This window comes from Ptychodera flava, chromosome 7 (genome assembly GCF_041260155.1).
Source record: "Ptychodera flava strain L36383 chromosome 7, AS_Pfla_20210202, whole genome shotgun sequence".
In the NCBI taxonomy this organism is placed as follows: domain Eukaryota; kingdom Metazoa; phylum Hemichordata; class Enteropneusta; family Ptychoderidae; genus Ptychodera; species Ptychodera flava.
Window position 1 is genome coordinate 41440309 of NC_091934.1, and position 22509 is coordinate 41462817.

The window sequence follows — 22509 nt, forward strand, 5'->3', positions numbered from 1 at the left end:
TCCTGATGAAATGTGTACTTTCTGTCATAATTTTCCTGAAACCCTTGAGCACCTGTTCTGTAAGTGTCAAACTATTATTTCACTTTGGAGACAGAAAAGCCACTCAATGTGAACTCAATGCCTAGCAGAATATATATGATTTAATGAATCGCTATTAGTTAATTTTATTTGCTTATTGGTAAGAAAACACATTTACTACTGTAAACTGAATGGTGTAAACCTAGAATTCAGTAGTGTTCTGTCTCTGGTTAAGAGAGTTTATCATTGTGAATATTACATAGCAAAATATATAAGAACAACAAATTATTAACACATTTTAAAAAGTGGTTACCTCTAATACCATACTTGAAATAATGTTTGTCTCTTTTTATGCTTTGATGAATCTACCGGGACTGTGAAATTTATTTTACTGTATTTGATTTTTTTTCTATTACACCGAATAAATGTGATAAATATAAAAAGTTTGTTTGACGAGGTACGTGTACAGTCAGCATCAATTGGTATATTTATTGATTTCGGATATTTGTGAATATTGTAACAATAGCTGTCCTCATTGATACAAGTTTGCGAAAAAGCTACCATACAAACTTATACATTTATCACAATAATTTTCTAGTCTAGCTTACCAATAAAATTGTCCATATTTTATAAAATTATGACTTATATAAATATATATATATATATATATATATATCATATAATATCTGTATATATCTATATAGTTGCATTTCAATTGATTTTATACTTGATATTAATATTACCACAATTACATTATCTTTTTTCTGTGAAACCTATTGTACGATTGTACGTTTATAGCATTGAAATTTAGGTAACAGGTTCGTGTGGTTTACACTGGAAATGTAATTTACTCACTTTTGATCAAAACATCAATTGACGATGAAGAAAAAAATAGATTGAACATCGTAAAGTGTGTCTATTTCAAGGAGGAAATGATGCTGTTTGGTTTGATCGGGTTTACATAATTACGGCGAAATGTTTTATCGATGCAAGAGATTGAAACTGTTCATTTCGGAAAGGCATCAAAATAATAAAGAAATATAATATCGGAGATTCAGCTATTGTACACATAGATTTAATTGGGAAAGATATGTTCGACTTCCTGAAAACGAGCCTTTTAAATCACGTGACACTGATACAAGTTCTTATGGTTTGCATGCCAGAGAGCGCTTCATTCATTTTCGGATCGGAGTTTTCACTTTTGATTTGATTTTGATACACATTGCAAATCACTATAACTGCGGTAAAGTTATACTCTTACTGGAATGCCTTGCAGATTTTATGCATCGGGTTCAGAAAAGCTGTTTTTCTTAACATTATGTATGCTGCGATTGTTTCTGAGGATCATCCTTAAAAAAACATTTATACTTGGGTAGTACAATTCATATGCAAATAAGTGTACACGTCAGGAAGTTGTCTCCTAATGAAATCAATCTGTAACTGTCAATCGAACTTTCGATCTCACACCTTTATCAGCAGAATACCGATCTCAGTGTCGTGTAGTGCTGCAACCGAAAATTTCAGTGACAAGTGTGCTTAGATCAAAAGTTACTTGACAGTAATCAGAAACCAACACAAATAAATTTTTATGCGTAAATTAATCTGTGATGACAGTTGATCAGATATACTTAAGTGAAGTGTTTAGCTTGGGAGTTCTAATGTTTGACTGAAGATGATTAATATGTCATTTCATATCGGAGGTAGAATTTCTAATCTGACTGGAGTATCATGGATCCACGAAAGGTTTTATTTCTCAGTTAATTTCCATTTATGCTGCCCGACTGCGTGCAATAAGGTCAAGGCAACCGTTAGGTGAAAGATGACTGGTGAACTTGTGATTGTAACGTTGGACGTTCTTTTGCAGTTCATCATGATGTGTCTGTGTTCCCCGATGGGGGCGCTCTTTGCAAATATTTCGTTCTGAAATTCGTAGCGGTTTCGCAACATTGGATGACGTGTTGTTACATCGCGACATCACCGATTACGTACACAATACAATGTGCTCTCGTCATTGACTCTTTATCTTCGACATTTCAAATGCCTCTTCGCTGTGTATGGCTTCGTTTTTGTCACCGCCTTTTGAGCGAAACTGGGCAGCGATTTCCTCAAAACTCTTGAGTTTTGTCTCCGGCACCAAGAAATATGTAAATAGAGTGTAGTATATCAAGATCACCACGAATATTGCAAACATGTATGCATCCATCGCTGCCTGAAAAAAACCAAAGTTAGGCTGGTTTATTTACATGGATACGCACTCTAACACTCGTACACCGTTGTACATTTCATGATTATTTTCCAAACAGCATATACGTTGATTAGTATAAAGCTGTTCTTTGAGTCTTCTGGCCCAAGTTCAGTAGAGCATGTATTCTATACTGAATCATTCTTTCCAGATTATCTAATGATCGCCCGACTGTAATGATGGGCGGCTCTACAAAGAAAACACCGATGTTGTATGGGATTTTATGATCAATGTCCTTGATGGAAAACAAATGTGGGCACGTAAAGTTGCGAGATGTAGTACCCGATGCTGATCCATGACGCGGAATAATGTGGCTGTGTTCTACAGAGCCCTCATCATATGTAACCGTTGTATGAAAATTTGGCTGCATGCCTCATCAATTATTTAGGGACCGTTCAGTTTTTACGGCATGGGGGGGGGGCGGCAAATCTTGTCGCCGGTGTTCAAAAAAATATAGACCCCCCTCTGCATTTTTTGTGAAAAAAAAGATGACCCCCCTTTGTCAGACGAAAAAATTTGATGACCCCCCCCCCCCGCGCTGAAAAAATAACCAAACCACCCATATGTCAAATTTACCCGCACGGTTTGGATTTGAACTCCGGTATGCGGCGCACTTTATTCGTGTAGCAGAGATGCCAGTGCACAAACTTCTCAGCCACATCCATGCAAACGTCTGTTAATTAGGACGACTGTAAGGCAATTTTTAACTTCATTTCCATAGACAACTTATGTCCATGGACATTGTATAAAGTAAACTTTATTGGAGTAGTTCGCCAAAGGCAGCCCTCCGGTTAAGAGGGTCATGGGCCATTACGTAAAGTCAACTTTATTCTAATGGGCCACCAAAGGTGGCCCGCTGGTAAAGAGGGCCGATCATGGCCATTGCATAAAGTAAACTTTACTGGACAGGGCCGCTGAAGGCGTCCGGCCGTTAAGATGGTCATGGGGTATTACAATAAAGTCAATTTATTGTAGTGGGCCGCCGCAGGCGGCCCGCCGGTAAAGAGGGTCGATCATGGCCATTGCATGAAGTAAACCTAATTGGAGTGGGCTGCCAAAGGCGTCTGCCCGTTAAGAGGGTCATGGGTAATACATAAAGTATATTTATTGTAGTGGGCCGCCGAAGGCGGCCCGCAGGTAAAGAGGGTTGATCATGGCCATGTCATAAAGTGAACTTAATTAGGTATTATGTTTTTGAAAATGTGGTGACCCCCCCCTTTCCTACCAGTGAACAAGCGATGACCCCCCCCCCCTTTGCGGATTCCAAAATTTTGATGACCCCCCTGGATTTTGCCAGCCCCCGGCCATAAAAACTGAACGGTCCCTTAGTATTGAAGACTGGTCACGACCTGCGACCTGCGACTTCAAAACTGCGATCTGTGACTTTGAAACTGCGACATGTCGCTCTCGTACTGCAACTGCCGGCCCGGATATTAGGTCAAGATAGCAGATCATGCAGATATTGAGCTGACCTGTCAGTAACTTTCATCGTGGCTATACGATCACGAAATTGCTGTTTGTTTGTGAACCTCAGTTCACCATCATCCATGTTCCTGACTCATGTTTATTGTTGGGAGTGCATTTTAGCAGCGGCCTTGAGGCTTGCACGGTGGCCCACCGCCGGGCAAGCCGCTCACCCAACGCAGCCAAATTACAGGTAAGGCCCCAATAAAAGAGTTTGATTCCTGTCCTTGGCATCCAGAAAAAGCGATGCGTTTACGCGACAATCTTTCTTTTTTGCTTTAATTCGTAACGATGCTGGTTGGCATATTGATGCGACAGTTATTGTCTTCTATCACTACCTGCAAAATACTTCCGTTTTCTTTTTAGCATTTTTGGACATGCATCATACAAACTTTGAATTGAGGCCGGCCACCACAAGAAATTCTGACTCACCAAGAATTTTTACAAGGAAAAAGACACGACGCGCAGCTTCTGAAATGACGTGCGCGATGACCAGAAACAAATCCATTTTTTGTTGGCTCAACCAAGTGTATAATAACTTTCTGACTCATGAATGAAGCGCCAATTTAAGAGACCATTCGGGAGATTTGATAGTATCCATATGTGTGTTCCATTGTTTTGAAACCTTTATGATAAAAGAACATGGTCGACTTAAAGTTCCATAGCTGTATCTTCTTGCGATTTTTTCCGTTAGTTTTGATTGAAATGATCACTGGCTCATGTTGAATAGCCTGTCAAATAACAGAGAATCGCATATTATTCGGAAACATTACGTGCCCTACAACTAAATAACATGTGATTTTACAACGAAATTTTCAATTTTTGTCCGGACAGAAATACAAACTCTGTTGACACGCGGATTGCAACGTAGCATTCTTCTGCACCTGCGCGAGCCATTTACAGCGATTTCAAAATAAATATTCATTACTTATGCCCGGTACTTACGTCGTAGTCCATTGTCCGAGCACGTTGCGTAGCCAGATGTCTGGCAATCCACGACGCAATGTTGTTTTGATCCCGCAATAAACGTGAACTTGTACATCTGGCGTGATCGCGGCGTCAACATTATCTGCGTTCTCCCCAGCACGCTGAGCATGCCAGACGTCAATAAACGAGCTCGGAAGGGCAACACGTTTGAACAAAAATTAGCAGTTTTATGTGGCTATATCATCACTAATCATGTTGTTTCTTCTAAGACAACATTTTGCAAAAAATATGAGCCTCAAACATGGAATTTTCCGAGGTAAAAAATGGTCAAAAGTTACAATAATGGCCTTTAAAGTCAGTTTATTCTGACTAAATAAAAAGACTTCGTTTTGGATCCTTGATTATTCTTTGAATAGTATTTACTTTTTCTCCAAGGAAGGAATATGAAGGATGGAACCTCTCTATGTAACAATATCTGGGGTCACTCTCAAAAAAAAGCTCTTCTCAGAAGTATATATACCCCACTTAAGACTATTACTGACTGAAAAACCCATGAAAAACAAGTGTGACACGTATACTTATTGAAAAACAATAAAAGTAACCCCTTCTAAAAAGTTCAACACTGAATATTTGAAAACTATAGCAATTACCCCTCCCAAAGGTTCAAAAAGATTTTTGTCTTCTATTTTGATTTGTATATATGGAATTTATTTATTTTATTGATTTATTGGTATTTGTTATTTATATATTTGTAATTTGTATTTATTTTTTATCTTGTATTTTGTTATTTGATTCCACACTATTAGACATCTCCAGCATGTCCTGAAACGACTTAACCTGAAGCGGGAAACATTGAATCTCCTTTGGATGACATCATCAGTGCTGCTCTTGTTGCAGAAAACGGTGTTATTGCTGACGTACAAACCCTGTTTAGGGAGCAGCACAATAATAGCTTGACACATGTCGCTCTCATGTGTGGATCTTCCGTAAAATTGAACAGTGAAATTGTGCAGCAGTGTGGAGATATGTATACAGCATCTACAGAAGACTGCAATGTAGACTTTGCAGAAATTTCCCTTGACTTTATGCTGGCCAACAACTGGAATCCATCTTACACAGTTGATTAAGCCATCAGTCTGTTTACAAATATCGTTATCAAGGTTGTGGAGTGCAAGTACTTTGTAAAATGGGAAGGGAAAAACCAGTAAAACATGCACATTTTTCCACAAGTAGAAATTCAGTTGTATAAATACTTATCCTTTAAATGACCAGGGACTTTATATTATTGGTTATGTTTTGATATTACAGACATTGATTGGGCATTCAGCAAATCTGATGACAAGACGCCACTATTCATGTCAATCTCATCAATTCAAGTCTGTCTGTGTCAACTGACAAATGTCGACGAAATATACATCATTCACAGTGTTTCCAATGACAACTTGTATCAAAATATCAATACAAGGTAGTCGCTGAATAAAGTGGAAATTTAAGTACTGTGTACCTTGTCTACTGGTATTATATTCAAGACAGTCTACTGAACGATTGTTTTCTGGGTTCGCTCTGGTATCTCATTTTCTAAGTTCTGTGAGCAAGTCAGAAAAAGATGAACGGCTAGATTCTGAACTGTCTTAAAATGATCTACGTGTGATGTTGCAGAAGCACCACAATCTAAATTTAAGGTAAATATTCCTAAGATTCTGTTGCACTTTTTACCCATTGACTTCAGAATTGTCTATCATTTCAAAACCAATTCTTATTTAGGGGCAGCAATTTTAAAGATATAGATCTCGCATGAAAAATATTTGCGTTCAAGTGGATGAGCATATTAACTAACTTATTTTCGAAATAGACCAGTGATTTCATAGAAACAATTGAACAAATATGAGAAGAAATCATCTGTTTTCATAAATCCTAAAAGGCTGATATATATTCCGTTTGGGCATGAATAAACTGCTTCTTAGAAGGTAACAAAAAACCAGAGAGCCCCGTTGTCAAAATTTGATGATTAACAAATATATTACAATCCACGATCGTGAAACCTATTTTAGAGAATGAACTGAGCATAAAAACTTGTAACTTTTTCGCTTTGGCACTTCTAGGCTTACTAGAGGAGAACATTATTATATTACCTCTGCGTGCAGCTTTGGTTAAAGCTTCACTAGCTGTATCTTATTAGCTTTAAATTTATTTTTTGTGATTTTACTTTGAAGCTAAAATGAGTTTGTGAGAATGTACTAACTGTGTGTATAACATTATTATTAACTACCTAGTGGGACTAATTTATGCAATTTTGAACAAGATGAAGATTACAATGCGATTAAATGTTTGCCCAAACATTAAATCGTAGCCCGATACGGAAAAGCAAAAACTATGGATACTGGTCATATCTGCACTGAAAATTTACCATAAACTTCACAGAGTAGTCCAATGTAATGCATAGGGATGAATGTTGTCAACTGTGACATTGTATGTTCTGTTTCCTTTGTAATATTACCAATTTTTTAAAATGGTGGGGAATCAAAATGACCTTTAAAATTTAAATTTACTTGTCAAATGTTTTACAAAAATGGTTTCCCAATGCAGTGAAAGCCCATATGCCTTCAGCCCTCTGAAGAATTCAGGGAAAACCAGGAGAGAAAAGGAAGATATTTTGAGGTCAACAAATTTCAAGAGTTAGGCCTACAGTTAATGGGTCTTTAACATCATTATATTAAGGCATTAGGGTGCAAAGTGGTAATTTCCATTAAGGGGACTAAGTCATTCATTTTTTATATTGTTTGATTATTTTGGTTTTATTGTAATAGACCATTTATGTTCTTTGCTCACTGAAATGGACTCAATGACTAGTAAAGTTGTAAAAGCTCAAGCCAGCCATGTAATTTACTGGTGACTGTTCATTGTTAGCAGTGAATATGCGGCGGTGTTGTGGCGTATCGATCGCCTTGCCTCAGAATTCTTGGCGATGACCCTTGACGCTGTGTTACCAAGCGCAATCGATACGCCACAGCACCACTGTGTTTTCAAAGCTAGTTCCTGGTAGCACTGTGTGCACTGTGTGGCAGTACGCTGTGTTACCGACTAAAGGGGCCTGTAGCAGCGCCTATAGGCTTACCCGCCTATAGAAATGGACATACAACCCTGCGATGCAGAGCTACGCTCCTCGTAGCAAGCCCTCAGTTTTCACGAAGTTTTCATTATGTGACCAAGTAAACAATTCATCGATAAGCACAACGTGATGAACGACAGCTAACTACATAATCCTTCCCTTAAGCCATCGAATGAAGTTAGCACTAGTAGTGTCAGCGACTTTTCTTGTTTTACCTTTCAGTCCGAAACGTCTGATGCGTGGCCGCCATTTTTAAAAACGTCCCGCCGCCCAGTTTTGAAATCGCAGGTCACCGGTCGCAGTTTTGAATTCGTAGGCCACATGTTGCAGGTCGTAACCGGTCTTCCGTAATTTAGGAATATAAATATCATAAAAATACAATAACGTTTGATGAGCTAATACATGGTTTGTTATATAAAATTCGTTTAAAATCACCTGCAAGTACGGGAACAGAAAGTACACCAAAAATCCGCTCCACCATTGAACCTGTACAGCAATGCTGACGGCGGTGGGCCGTGGGCCTTGGGACCAGAGCTCAGGCACAATTATCAAGCAAACACCAGCTACAAATTCAATGTATTGAAAAAAAATTATATCTTGCTACACTTTATTTGGACATTGAGATGATGTAAAAATATTGCACAATCTATTTTCAAGCAATGATACATTGAGTCGTCAGAAATGTCGGATAGGAGTTCGATATTTACCGATTCTCCGTCCTTTCAGTTGCAAAGATCATCACTAACATGTTAAATTTAAGACATCGTTATAACTGGCTGACAATTTTCATTATTGTATGTACGATAATGTTATGCATCTGAAGAATTGTCGTATTGAACTTTAATGTACTTTTATAAGAATATATATATATATATATATATATATATATATATATATATATATATATATATATATATATATATATATATATATTCCATCTTGACAGTGAACAATTTTTAACCCTGATGAAGTGGGATTAAGCCCACGAAACGTCGGACAATAAAATTTAGTTGTAGTGAAGAACACTGTGTCCTAGAGTTGGTGCTGCTTGACCTATCCTGTCATATATATATATATATATATATATATATATATATATATATATATATATATATATAATATATATATATATATTATATATATATATATATATATATATTGTATATATGTATGTATGTTTATGGTAAGTTGCTACTTTCATAGTACATGGATGGCATTACCTGGCCCGATTGCAAAGCAAAATATAGCACCGTAGATACATATTACACTGACGTAGGTCCAGGCGTCTGCCTCATAGGGGTTCTGTAATGACAATCATTATCGAACAGAATTTGTAAATCTCAGAAACGTCATTTATAATATGTTCCAAATTTTTTTGTTTGCTTTCAGTATTTGGCAATCGGTCATTGCACTTAAGTACAAGCACATTTTTACCAAAACAAACAAACAAACGAACTTATTTTAAAATGTTTTTGTATTGCGACTGACACATTTCATCGCTCACAGTCCTGCAGTGTACCTGTTTTCATGTCGTCTATGCTGTTGAGGAGCACAGTCCTGGTCTACAGTGCATCGTGACAGAACCGCTATACGACAAGTTTCCTGTTGACGAGTTTCAATATCTAGGCAGTGAATTATATCAAGCTTAACCATAAATTTATCACAAAAATGCGACTACAACACTGAAAATACAAGACAGAGAAGGTGTACATATCATGTGTCCCCGATTCTTACATTGACTCAGAGAAGTCTTGATCGTGTTCCGTGTACGTTACGGATGAAAAGTATAAGATACTAAAAAAAATCAAATTTTTGTGTACAGTAGGTCAGTTAAACACGTTAACTTCTATTTAGGCATACCAATAACAAAACTATAGTCAAGTAAACTTAAACTGTTTTATTCGTACTGGAAGAAAATGTACAGTTGAACGAGTTATAATGCTCTACTGACTTCAAGTTTCCCTAATCAGTTCACAAATGCCTTTCAAAGATGGTAAATTTGGCATATGGGACGTATAAGGACATGCATAATTCTTGAAAAATGAAGTGACTGGTGCGACTACTATATCTACAATTGCATTCGTAGGCAATTCTTTCGAGCACTGTCTTGACTGCTGGCGCCAATTTGATTTTGGTCATATTTTTGTCTGGCCTCATAACTTTCTTGAAGGGCTCAGGTTATTTTCAAAACATGGAAAACACTAATTTTACACACTCTGGCCTATGTTTTACATCTACTGTCGTATTGAACTCAAACGTAAACGTGATCAAATTGTGAAAACATGTGACATCTAAATATTTAGGGAGCATCCGTTATTTACAGGGAGGGAGGGCCGGTGGAATTTGAGCGACAAATGAAACGTAAAAAGCGACCCCCCCCTCCAAATCAAATTTTTAAAATTTGACCCCCCCTCAATTCATAAATTGTAAAATGTGACCCCCCCATGAAAAAAAAATTCATCAGATTTGATCATTAACCCTTCGCACCCTGTGGCCCCGGGCTGAAAAAGTTTCCTCACATACTAGAGAATCAACATTTTTGGTGAAATGCCAAAATCAAATTTTTTGCCACACACATGAACTTTTAATCGCTCTAGTCTAATCAAGTACGCTAATATCAATAATCAAGAGTACATAAATACACAGATTTTCCTAGTTTTATATTGGAAAAAATTATTCATAGTTTCCATATAGACAAGATGTGAATCAACATTTCGGTGACATTCCAAAATCAAATTTCTTGCACAAACATTCACTTGTTACCACCCTAGTCTAATCAAGTAAATTAATATCAATAATCAGCGTACATAAATACACAGATTTAACTAGTTTTGTAATGGAAACAAATTATTCATAGTTTCCTCTGACAAGATAGTGAATTAACAATTCGGTGAAATTCCAAAATCAAATTTCTTGCTCACACATGCACTGGTAACTACCCTAGTCTTATCAGTACATTAATATCAATAATCAAGCGTCTATAAATACACAGATTTAGCTAGTTTTGTATTAAAAAGATTATGTATGGAGCTGAGGACCTGTGTATTTTCTATTTTGCCTGGGAGTTCTTGTGTGTTATCACTGTCTACCTAGGGAGTCCAAGACGGGAACTTTCCAGAGAGTGTTTTACGTTGCATGCTGCACTGGCACTGGAAGGTTTGAGTGTCAGCGTGTGCTTTTTAAGTCAGATATTTCTCTATTTTGAGTCTTACTCAAGTCAGCAGATATGTAAAGAAACCGGTGAGTGGCAGAGATCGAATTTTATGCCGATCGGATTGTTTATTTAAACCCTACGCCATCCTCTACTTTAGTCGATGGCTCACACAAGTGAAAGCCGTGTGCCGTATATTTGCAATATACGCACTGCACGCTAAGATGATAATATCACCACAAGTTGAAAGCTGATCTTTCTGCAGCAAATTGTGTGTTAACTGTGAACTGTATTCCGTTTATGAGTTCAGTCAGATGTCTGAGATTGTACTGAGAACATTATTTATGATTGTTCCACTGAACTTTTGTCGATGCGCGGAGTTAGCAGAGGAAGACTTCAGATTAGTTCGGATGTCACTTTAGGGGAAAAGTGCGTGACTAGAGCGAGAAACTGACGCTTTCTCGCAATTGGTGAGAATCTGTTCTTATTCTCACTGCTGTCGGTGAGAAAATTTTAATCTCCACTGGAGATGGTGAGAAAATGCACTCCTTGGCGAGAATCAAGTGTGAGAACAAATTCTCACCAGTGAGAATGGAAATTCTCATTAAGTACAGCGAGAATTGAAATTCACTGGCGAGAATCATCAAGATTTGCCGTTCGGAGTCTTGATGATTCTCGCCAATGAACAGCGAGTCTTGATGATTCTCGCCAGTGAATTTCAATTCTCGCTGTACTTAAGTGAGAATTTCCATTCTCACCGGTGAGAATTTGTTCTCACATTGGATTCTCGCCAAGGAGTGCATTTCTCACCAATCTCCAGTGGAGATTAAAATTTTCTCATCAACAGCGGTGAGAATAAGAACAGATTCTCACCGATTGCGAGAACGCGTCAGTTTCTCGCTCTAGTCACGCACTTTTTCCCTATAGTGTGTCCCGACCGGAAGTAAACAAAAGATCTAAGATGGCTGCTCCCGTGGTAGCTGAACTGGATGCTGCTTAGCAGTGAATTGCGTGTGTTGTCGCCAACTTTCAAGTGCAGACATTACACGGGACTTACAATTGTGCTCATCATCGAACATTAGTTAAAGTCGTGTGTGAACTATTTGTGTTTCCCAGCCGCGTGGTCAAGTCTGAGGTACCTCTGCGGTAACGTTAAGTTTTCCATAGAAATTGTTAAGCATTTAGAAAGGGTTTGAACAGAGTTTTTGTTCTGAAAGTGTGTTCGACTCCTGCCGTCGGGAGGTCGATCAGTACGGTTATTGTTACCATGGAGTAATATTTATAGTTTTGAAGTACGGTTTTACTATTTTATATGTAGACCCCGATATTTGACACAATATAGTAATATACAGAAGTTGTTTGTTACATTATATGACTGTGTGTTGGTTCCTCATTTCATGCCCCATGCTGTGTAGCCCTGCGTACAGGTGTGTGCACGTGTGTTCCCAGCATTATATGGCCTCTACCACAGCCCTGCAATGGTCTTTGAACAGACTTGAGGTCTCTGCGGTCCTGGATCTGGACTGTAATGAAGACTAAACGGTCTTTTTGGCCGAAATTCTGCTTTATATGGGCAAAATCCTTTCCCTGCCTACCTTTACCTCCTAACCAATCCCAGATAAGATGCGACTGACTTCTCCTAACGTCCAAAACAGCTCATTTTCTGAAACATAACGTACTCGACAAGTTGTTTACCCATGGAGATCCCCATTTTGAATCTCGCTGCAGAGACCCCAGTTATCTCCACAGACCGTTGCAGGGCTGTGGTGGAGGCCGTATACACCAGGAACACACAGACCTGTACTCAGGGCTACATGCTCTGTTGCTGCTCTAGAGAGGTTAATCGCCAGTCTCGGACTTGTTGGCCCTGCTAGAGAAATAAATTTGGCTGAGCTTCGGTCGGTTATTATTCTGCCGTCTCGAAACATCGGTTACACAAGCAACATTTCGGTGAATTTCCAAAGTCAATATTGTTTTCCATAACTCAATACAAACCTTTGTAAAATTTGACCCCCCTTCAATCATTGATTGTAAAATTTGACCCCCCCTAAAAAGCGGTTTTGTAAAAGTCAACCCCCCCCTGATTTCCACGGCCCCCCCTCCCCGTAAATAACGAATGCTCCATTAAACTGTTCGCTTTGAATGTATACCATAACCCCTCCAGTGAAGTGGAACGGGCCAACAACAATAATGTCAACGAGTGATACGGCTGCAAACATTGGCAGCCAACTTTCTCTTGGTACTGCATGGAGCAAGCAAAGTTATAACCAAAGCATGCACTTATGATAAAGTGGCTGTTACATGTGTACCAGTTTTGAGTCAGTGCTGCGCAACTCGTCAAAATACGGACAACGTCTCGAGTACGACGCCATGTCGACAAAAATTCGTGTAATAACCCCTTAATAACATGTAACAATATTACAAATATTAGTATTGTTACAATATTACGTTATCACTTAAAACAAAGTTTACTTCCTCTTATAAGCAATTGCTCAATGCTATTAGATGTTTACTGTAATGAAACTGCTACTCATTCTTTCACTTTTTATGAACGCTGATAGCAATCTACCTATGGTAGTGCTGTACAAATAAAACTGTTGCCTGTGATAGGAGAGTCACATACAGCCACTTTTTCATAAACAGGAAATAACGTAGCCTGTTACTCTTGCACATTAAGCCAATCATGTAAAAACTTAACGCTGTGGCCAACAGTTAGTTGAAGTTCTCAAAGCATTCAATTTGTATCAAAATACATCACTGCCATTCTTCATTAATTTTAACGCAGAGCATAACAAACGTACTTGGCAGATTTAATTCATTCATATACTCTTATAAACCATGTTAATATTGTTATGTCAAAGGAAAAAAAATTTACAACTTATATTTAATATAACTTTTATAAATGATGCAAATCCTTTATTCACAAGCAAGCAAAAAAAACCCCAAAAACAAAAACACGAAAACAAAAACATAATTATTATTACTCACCGCTGATGTCAGCGACAAGGTTACGATTGCAAACAAAATAACCATGATGGCAAAATTGTAAAGAAGTAATGGCCTTCTGCCGACTCTGTCAACCAGATAGACCTGTTGAGAGAACAGCTTTTTCAAAATAGTATTTTGATAGGCGTCAGAACAAAAAGACATGCGAAAAATGATCAACTACGCAATGCATATTATGTCTAGGAGCAGCAGGGCGGGTGAGGGGACTTTTGAAATTGGTAAATGGAGTCTTCCACCCCTCCCATGCGAGCATGTGGAATGCCAGTGATGGCTCACGACCCTTGTCGTCCCTGGCTTTCCTTTTAGACAACCCTACAAGGGCATACATGGCAAGATGAGGGGCAATGACGAGTGCAAGGGGCTACTATTTGGCTCTGTGCTCACCTGCGGCTGGAGCTGAATGAAAGAGTATTGCAACATTCACCAGGCCAGGCTGTAGAAGGGCGGTGGCACTTCTGCATGCGTGACTTACTGAGTTGCAGTCCAGAATAAGCTTTCTGTATGTAGGGGATGCGGGTATGAAAAGCTAAAAGCTAAAGTCTGATATAGGAACCAAAACAAGATGTGCAGAGGTCAAAGCATACTACGTGACCCCAAGTGTGTCTGCAGTAAACCAGAGAGATTGCGAGGGTTTGCTGTATGCAAAGATTCAACAGCTTGTTTGTACCAATTGCCAAAACCCAGTGGCTTGACCAGGGCGAGAAACTGTAAATGCTTTAAGAAACACACGGCATACCTCCCAAAACTCGAATACAAAAGGCAACAAAAGGACCTCCCTCAACGCACTGCACCATGCCATGATGACCTGTGCATGGTCTGGCCAAAGAGATGTAGGACAGAGGGGTCAAGGCCCAGACCTATCACAGCTCTTCCACTGGAGTGGTCAGGATGGGCCAGAAGTACATCCCCCACATGATAATCTAGGATGACGTCTGCATTATGCCTCGGCCGATTCTTGAGACCTTCCTGGACTGGCTAAAACACTGTGAAAGGTTCTCCTCAACTGCTGAGGGAAGGGGTTGGTTTGTTGAGGCCTTGATGCCTGGTGACCTTGTCTTGACCTCGAGACAGAAAGTTCACAACCAAGCACAGGGTCTGCTATTCCAGTGCCACGAGGACCGTTTGTACCACCTAAGGACAACTGGCAGAAAACATACAAGCCACTATCCCCCAGAGAATTAAGAGCTGGTTCTGAACGACATTGTGAATGCCAGCATAGAGGCAGTGGAAACAGCCATCCAGACTGACAACTGGTACCTCGGTTACACCCTTATGGTCCACACCAGTCAGGGCCTTACTATTCACGACTCCAAAAGGTCTTGATCATTGACGACTATCCCCAGTGGCCAAGCCTTGCCTACCTTGTCATTCCTGGGTGGAGTACATGCACCAACTCAAATGGGTAGTCTGTTCCCGGTAGGACGGTTGTGAGGCCAGGCCCTTGACCAAGCAGAAGCTCCGCCAAACCATCGCAAAGAAGCTAATGGCCTACAAGAACCAGGACCAAGCAAAGGGGCGATGGTTTGATCTGAAGGGCAATTACGTCCTGCATCTTAAGGAGGCCAAATATAACAACTGTGCTACGTGCAGTACTGAGCTCCTCTTGGCTTGCCAGCCCAAAGACACCCAGTGACCACCTTCTAGCTCACCAGGCAAGTATAGGTAACGGACGCCAACCCCTGAAGGGAGCTTTTGTTCCAAAAGCCAAACAGGACAGTGTGTTGAAACAGGCTTTTTGTGTCACCGTTCTAGCCTTTTTGGCCTCAGAAGACTTTTAGCCAGTCAACTGCATGATGGCAGGCAGCCAGGCTACCCATGAAGACAACCACACTCAAGAAGGGAGCCGCATCTCTTGAGCATACTGGTGCCCAAAGAGCCAGTCAGCCAAGGTCCAATTGAATTCAACGATCCCTTGGTCTTGATATACGTTCACGTGCCCACGCCAGACGGAAACATCATGCTGAGTCACTGCAGCCATAAACTCACGCCCAGAGTCGACTCGAAGCATTTTGGGCCAGTCGAGGGAAGCCTTATTTATAGATGCGAAAGAGAGCCTAGGCAACCTCTTTGGCCTATTTGGTGGTCAGGGTTGAGCGCCATGGATCTTGTTTAGTTCGCAAACATCGAATTCTGGCTGCAGGATGTGCCGTGGTGCTGGCAAGATGGCTTGCTGAAGTGACCATCCCCAGGCCAAATCATCAGGGACCTTAGCAGTTCAAGTCAGTTTCTTGATGACGGGGAACCCTTTCCAGTAGCTGTTTGGGCTGAAGTAGATGTTAAACAACTTTGTTGTCTGCTTACTGTTGGCCATCTTGAGACTTGCGTGATATCAAGCAGGTAAACTTACTGTCAAGCACCAGCAGCTATCCAAAAAGAGGTGGCCGAACCCTGAGAAGGGGTCAGACGAAGCTGAGCAGACTTTCCCTATTTTTTTTTTCTGTCTAAGGGACTGGTCAGTTTCTTCGGCCTGGGGGGGGGGGCGGTGGATTATTTTTTGCCGACGTCAAAAAGTGGCTGACCCCCCCTATTCCAAATTTTGAAAACAGGGTGACCCCCCATCCCAAATTTCGAAAACAGGGTGACCCCCCCCTGCGCACGCGACAACTGTAAAACAAAAGGTGGACATAATATATATATATATATATATATATATATATATATATATATATATATATATATATATATATATATATATATATTTATATTTTATATTTTACATACATTTATATTTTAACAGTTATTCTGTGTTTTAGTGAAATTGTTGACATGTCAGTTGTAAGATAGGAATTTCAAAGTGTCAATCTTGAAGTTTGAATACAGTAGGGTACATTTTGAATGAGTTGTGAATGTATTTCACATTTTCTATGCTTAACCAGATGTCCTGAACAGAAATGGATGTCAATCATTAATATCAAAGAGGAAAGTGCAGTAAATCAAAAATTTTGATGGGTGTTAAGACTTTCCAGCCATCCAATGAAATCTCCTGAGGAACCATAGAGAGACATTTTTGCTAAATCTGATGTGTGCAGTGTCTGAGATGACCTTTTCTTGTAACATTGAAACCATAAAAGCACAGCTAATAATGACAAAAACTGCCTTTTTAACTGTTATTTTGGTCATAAAAAAGAATCATTCTACAGAAACCTGAGACACAAAGGAAAACAGTTGCATCAATGACAACGAAAGATATCTTGTCATTTTTCTATCTCTAAAATAAGTCACTTTATCAAATATATATTGTGAAATATTTGTGCATGTTGCTTTCTCATACTGAATTCTCATACAGAGAACAGAAGAGTATCAGGAATTTGTCATGCTTTTCACTTTCACTCAGCAAACATCAAGATATCTCTGGCATATATCTTTGATTTATTACAGTATGGTGCCCGAAGGGCGCGGAGAAAAATATGAAACATCCTGATACCTCTGATATATACTTCTTGTATATTTAAGTCATGCACAGGAAGGGCGTGCTGAAAAATGTCTGATATATTAAAGTAATGTGCTCGAAGAGCACGCTGAAAAATATTGAACATACAGATATCTCTGATATATGTATGCCTGATATGTTAAAGTTGGGCGTGCTGAAAATATGTCTTATTATTAAAGTTATGCGCCCGAAGGGCGCGCCGAAAAATGCAACTGAATGATGAAATTTGTGGCTGACACGATGCATTTTAGGCAATGATGAGCCTGTGTCGAAATTCAAAAACACACTGACCCCCCCTATTGGGCATTTCAAAAACATGGTGACCCCCCCATCACCAAAGTCAAAAACAGGGTGACCCCCCATGAATCCACCGGCCCCCCCCCCCAGGCCGAAGAAACTGACCAGTCCCTAATAGGGGACATGGTAGAGCTAAAGCCAACTCCATAGGGCAGGCTTTTGCAACTTGGCTTTCCAGCCACAAACAACACTGTAGATGTCAATTATTGCAGGATTCAGGGCACGATTCAGTTATGCAACTGAGATTTTGGGTAGTGAGGTAGTGGGCCATGATTTCAAAGTTTTATCTATTTTATCTATTTAGCAATTGTTCTAAGTATAATACTTGCTAAATGTCAAAGAATTACTCATAAATAGCAACCTTTAATGTGTCATTTAAGCACAACAAGGCACGCACTTAATTCTGAACTCTTACAGTTATGTCTGCTGTGTGTGCGTAAATAGTGCAAACAACTTCAGCCAGCTGGATTACTTGTACAGCACATCTAATGAACACTAACTGCATTAGTGATTTTCATCCAAGTTGCAGAAAAAGAGTGGTAAGTACCCACTGCTTTGTATTCCCATAAGACACTGTGGCGGTTATGAAGCTCATAACCCTTTCCCGTATTTTTGTTGTGGGTAACTTGTGAGCTGCATAACTGCAGACTTCTAGTCACCTCAACCCCTCATTATTTTGAACCCATTAGCCCTGGTCACCTTGACTATGTATTGGTGTCCATTGCACCATAAATATTTAAATACAAAAATCGAAGGTACAGTCTATAAGTTATTCCATTTTGTAAACCGAATGCCAGGAGCAGGAGCAGGGGGAAGATGAGAAGGAGGAGGAGGGCCCTTGTCACTGTCGTCAGGGTCTTGGAACACAATGAAGTCTACCCTCTTGAAGGAGTTGGCTTTCTGGCACTCTATCACAAAACAAAGGATGGCAAAGTGTAGGAGCTTGCTCGTTAGCCGTCTGCTGGGGTTTGCTTTGAGGACATATCTCTTTGCTCTCCACAGTCTGCACCATTCTAGATAAATTCTGAAGCCAAATACTTCACTGTGTTTCTTAAGAAATGTGGGATATTCTTTCACCGAATATCCTACACTGTCACCCTATTCACTATATAGAATAAAAGCACCGTCATGAAAATCCACAGCTGTTCACCCATGAAGCCCACTATGGCCCTAGAGGTTTTCAGGAGGAAACTGATGATGATGCTGATCAACCCTTTTATAGCTGCAGTACTTTTAGCAGCCCATCCCTTCAGGCACTGGCCCAGTTGTTTGACCACTCCTTTAGGCACGTCTAATGCTTTCCCCATAGGGCCATTGCCCAGGCTACTGCTTTTCCCACCTCGCAGACCGCCGACTTTTTGTAGAGCAAGAGCAATTGCTGAGATCGCCATGAGTCCTGTGTGAGAACTACTTTCAGTGGTATTGATGAAATAACTCTTTCATGCACTCTCTGGGACTCGCCATGAAGCACCTCGATGCAGTGCATTGACTCGAATTTTCGCTAGTTGGGCTTCGAGCTCAGGTGTCAGATCAGGGGCTTCACCATCGGTGCCTGGGCTTAGTATTTTGTCTCTCTGGGCAAACAGCTCCTGCAGAGTCTTGATTGCAAGGGTCAGCTTGTCTTTGTAATTGATATATTTGGGGAAAGGTCATTCCATTCTCCAATCCTGTCCTCGATTGCCTGTATCTTTTCTGCATTGCCACTGGCGTCCTCTCTGAGCATGGTAAGGTAATAATCTTGCAACCAATGTCCTCAGGGATGAGTCTGTTAGCTTCTATTTCCAGATTGCAGAGTTGCCTTTCAAGGGTACCGATATCGATAAGGACCAACATCATTGCTTTCAGCTTGGGCCCAACCATTTCTTATAAATTATGTTCCGCCTTTTTCATTCCTCAATGTCGAATCTTTGGATAGTTCCCGTTCTCCGCCATATGTCAGCTTCAAGGGTCTGTAGTACAGCTCTCCACCTGTACTAACTTTGCATTGAGTCTCAAGGGTTCTGCACCTGTTGGGTTGATGTCATTTTGCTGGGCGTAAGCGTAAACTGCCTGTTGTTCGAGATCTTCTCACTGTCTTGTCAGTCTGTCCATAGCAGAAGTTGCCTCTACGCTGGCACCCCCTCTCGAAAGCAGTCTCTTCCTCCAACATCTCATTTGGAGCATCGTCATGCATCTCCTCCCACAGTCCTGATAATTTGACAATGTGTTTGTCTGGCATTTTATCATGTATAATATATGCAAATCTCTGACACCCCCTCCCCCCGCACAAGCCACAAGATTCCTCAAGGAACAAAATCAGCGAGGACTAGATCATGTGGTCACTGATAATCCAGTCCAAGTGCAGCCAGGTGAGACTCTGTAAACCCAGTTCCCAAAATTTGAATCTGCTGTCGTGCTCATGCCCGATCTTTTCGAACTAGTGTTTGACCTGGAGGTAATTGGCCACTCAAACTACAGCATGGGGAGAATGTGACCAAAAACATAGTCAGCCAGCTGGTCCTCAGATTCGAAGACAAAATCCTGCTCGATTAGTCACGATACCATACGATCTTTACAGACACGAGAAAGTCAGAGAGAATTTCAGAGGAATGTGATCCTTCATTGTATCCAGGCTCAAAACCTGAGAAAGCTAAGAAGCGGTGTTCGCAATGCAAACGCCCAAGAAGACGATGACAACCACTTGTATGGCATTCATTTATCACAAGAAGTATGCCATCAAACTCTGGCATCTGCTCACGAGCAGCCATGGCATTGTTTGCCCCAATGCACACAGCAGCCACATAGAATGGGAAATCACCCTGGCACTGGCTGCTCAACTGATAGTCTCCGAGACTCTGATTAAGGGTATTCACTGATGAATATCCAGATGGAGTACGAAATGATCAAAGATCAAAGGGCTTGGCCCGAGATGTTGCTGGCTACTATAACAGTGGCAAGAGCTTTTTGAATGAACAGGTCCACCATTTTTGCATGATCTCCTCCTCAGAAAGCAATACCACTAGCAATGAAAATGCCATCATCCCACGCCAAAGTTTTAAAGGGCTGTTCATTCTGTTAAAAATGCACAGGCACAAGACGTAAACGTCAAAAGATATGAAGAGGTGAAGCGACGAGCTAGTCAACTTTAGGTTCAGAGCACAGCATGACAACCTTGGTGTATTGGTTCTGACATAGCAATACACCAGCATCAGCAAGGGATTCAGAGAGAACACTGGAATGCTCATGCTTTTCTACACTCCAAGCTAAAAAGACAATGAGAGCAGATCATCACAGAACATGGTAAGGAGCTTGGCAAAAAAGAAGTGAAGCAACTGCTCTGCCAGCTGAAGAAGCAGAAACACGGCAAGCTGAGGCACCTTTACAAGATCGCGTGGGCTGAGGACCCATGCTCTTGAGCGTAGCAGCTTCCTTTTTTAATTGAACAAAACCCCTCCACTGGGTCAAAATAGATCTCCCTGAGGTGCTTCTTTGTGTCCAGTGCTGCCTCTGCGTCGCTCTGGACCATGCTATACCATCTGTAGACAAAAGGTGCAAGGGAAATCATTGAAGTCGACGAGCTGGCCCTCCTGAATTGTAATCCATAGCCTGATACTGCTGAGGTTGATATCCCACTTTAGGGACATTGTTAGGGAGTTACTGATGTCATAGATCACTTTTTCACAGATTTCTGTGGTGTCCTTCAGGGGAAAGATTTGCAGATAATCTTTCAGCGAGGTGCAGGCATCTGCCCACAGCCCTGCACTGGAGGTCGGCGTCGCTGCTTAATTGTTGGCCCTATCGACTGTGTTGCAGTGGATCACGTACTCCTAATCACTGATGAAATCCACCCTCCTGTGGCTCTCTGTGCTTTTTTCCACAATCATCTCTTTGAAACCATGCAGGGGTGTGAAGATTTTGTTGGCACTAAAGTCGATCTTCCAATCTTTGGCCGATCTAGGTAGACTTTGCCTGTTTGCTTTATTTCCAGAAGACAATCTGGTCTGGCAGCCTGGTGCCCTCGGTTAGGTTGTCAATGTTGTACTTGCCAGGTCGCAGCGTCCTTTTTTTCTCCAGCCCAGTTGAAATGCGATAGGTGATGGTGTTACTCTCTTCCATCACATCGTATCAAGTGTTGTACAGCATGCAGCATCCAGGCCATATACTGATGAACCCCAAAATGTTAATGCTGGGGTCAAAGTGGACCACTCCCATTGCCACGATTTTACTGTTAATACAGATTATCATTATTGCTATGTATATATATAAAACATGGCAAGCAACTACGGGATTCAATTGGCGGTGTTACCCTTGAACATTGAGCTTGATTACATAAGAGATACCAGTGTGGGACGCCCGCTGAAGATGCAGAGAAACAACAACAAAGACTTTGTCTTGCAAAACAGGCATCCCGACAGGTCTTTTGTCCTCGCTGAGGTCACTGCTCAGCAGTAAAGCCATCAGACTGCTTTGATGGACCTTTATGATGTCGCTAACTCGGTCAGAGCTAGGCAGACAGCTGGAGACTTAACCCCTTGTGCCTTCAGTTTCAGCAGCACAGCCCAAAAGTTTGTGCCATACGATATCCCCACAAACATGCTGGACCTTCCGAGTATTCCTCAGGAGGCTGTGCCACAAGAGCTCCCACCAGATGTGCCTCATGTCTTTATTTATGACTACATCAATAAGTTGTTCAAGCTGCAAGATCTTCGAACATACCTCCCAAATCCTCGCCCAGATCTCATGCAGATACCTCTACACGTGAAGGTGACTCAAGACAAAACAATAAAAAATAGGGCAATTAGTCAAGGTGCATTATTAACAGTGACATCCGGTATTGTAGTTACATTACTAACTAAGGACACGGCCGGTCTGTTCTATGATTCTGA

The 22509-nt window shown here is 40.7% G+C and overlaps 1 protein-coding gene across 1 annotated transcript in view; it reads right to left on the reverse strand.

Annotated features, from left to right (window-relative positions):
* Positions 1-1816: 1816 nt before the first annotated feature.
* The window catches only part of LOC139136509 (solute carrier family 2, facilitated glucose transporter member 1-like), a 38421-nt gene continuing 17728 nt past the window's right edge, over positions 1817-22509 (reverse strand). The window contains exons 7-10 of the mRNA XM_070704233.1: positions 13900-14001; positions 8981-9062; positions 8196-8323; positions 1817-2227 (exon numbers count right to left, since the gene is read on the reverse strand). Coding sequence (XP_070560334.1) covers positions 2027-2227; positions 8196-8323; positions 8981-9062; positions 13900-14001 — 513 coding nt within the window. The 3' untranslated portion in view covers positions 1817-2026. The remainder of the gene's footprint in view (positions 2228-8195; positions 8324-8980; positions 9063-13899; positions 14002-22509) is intronic.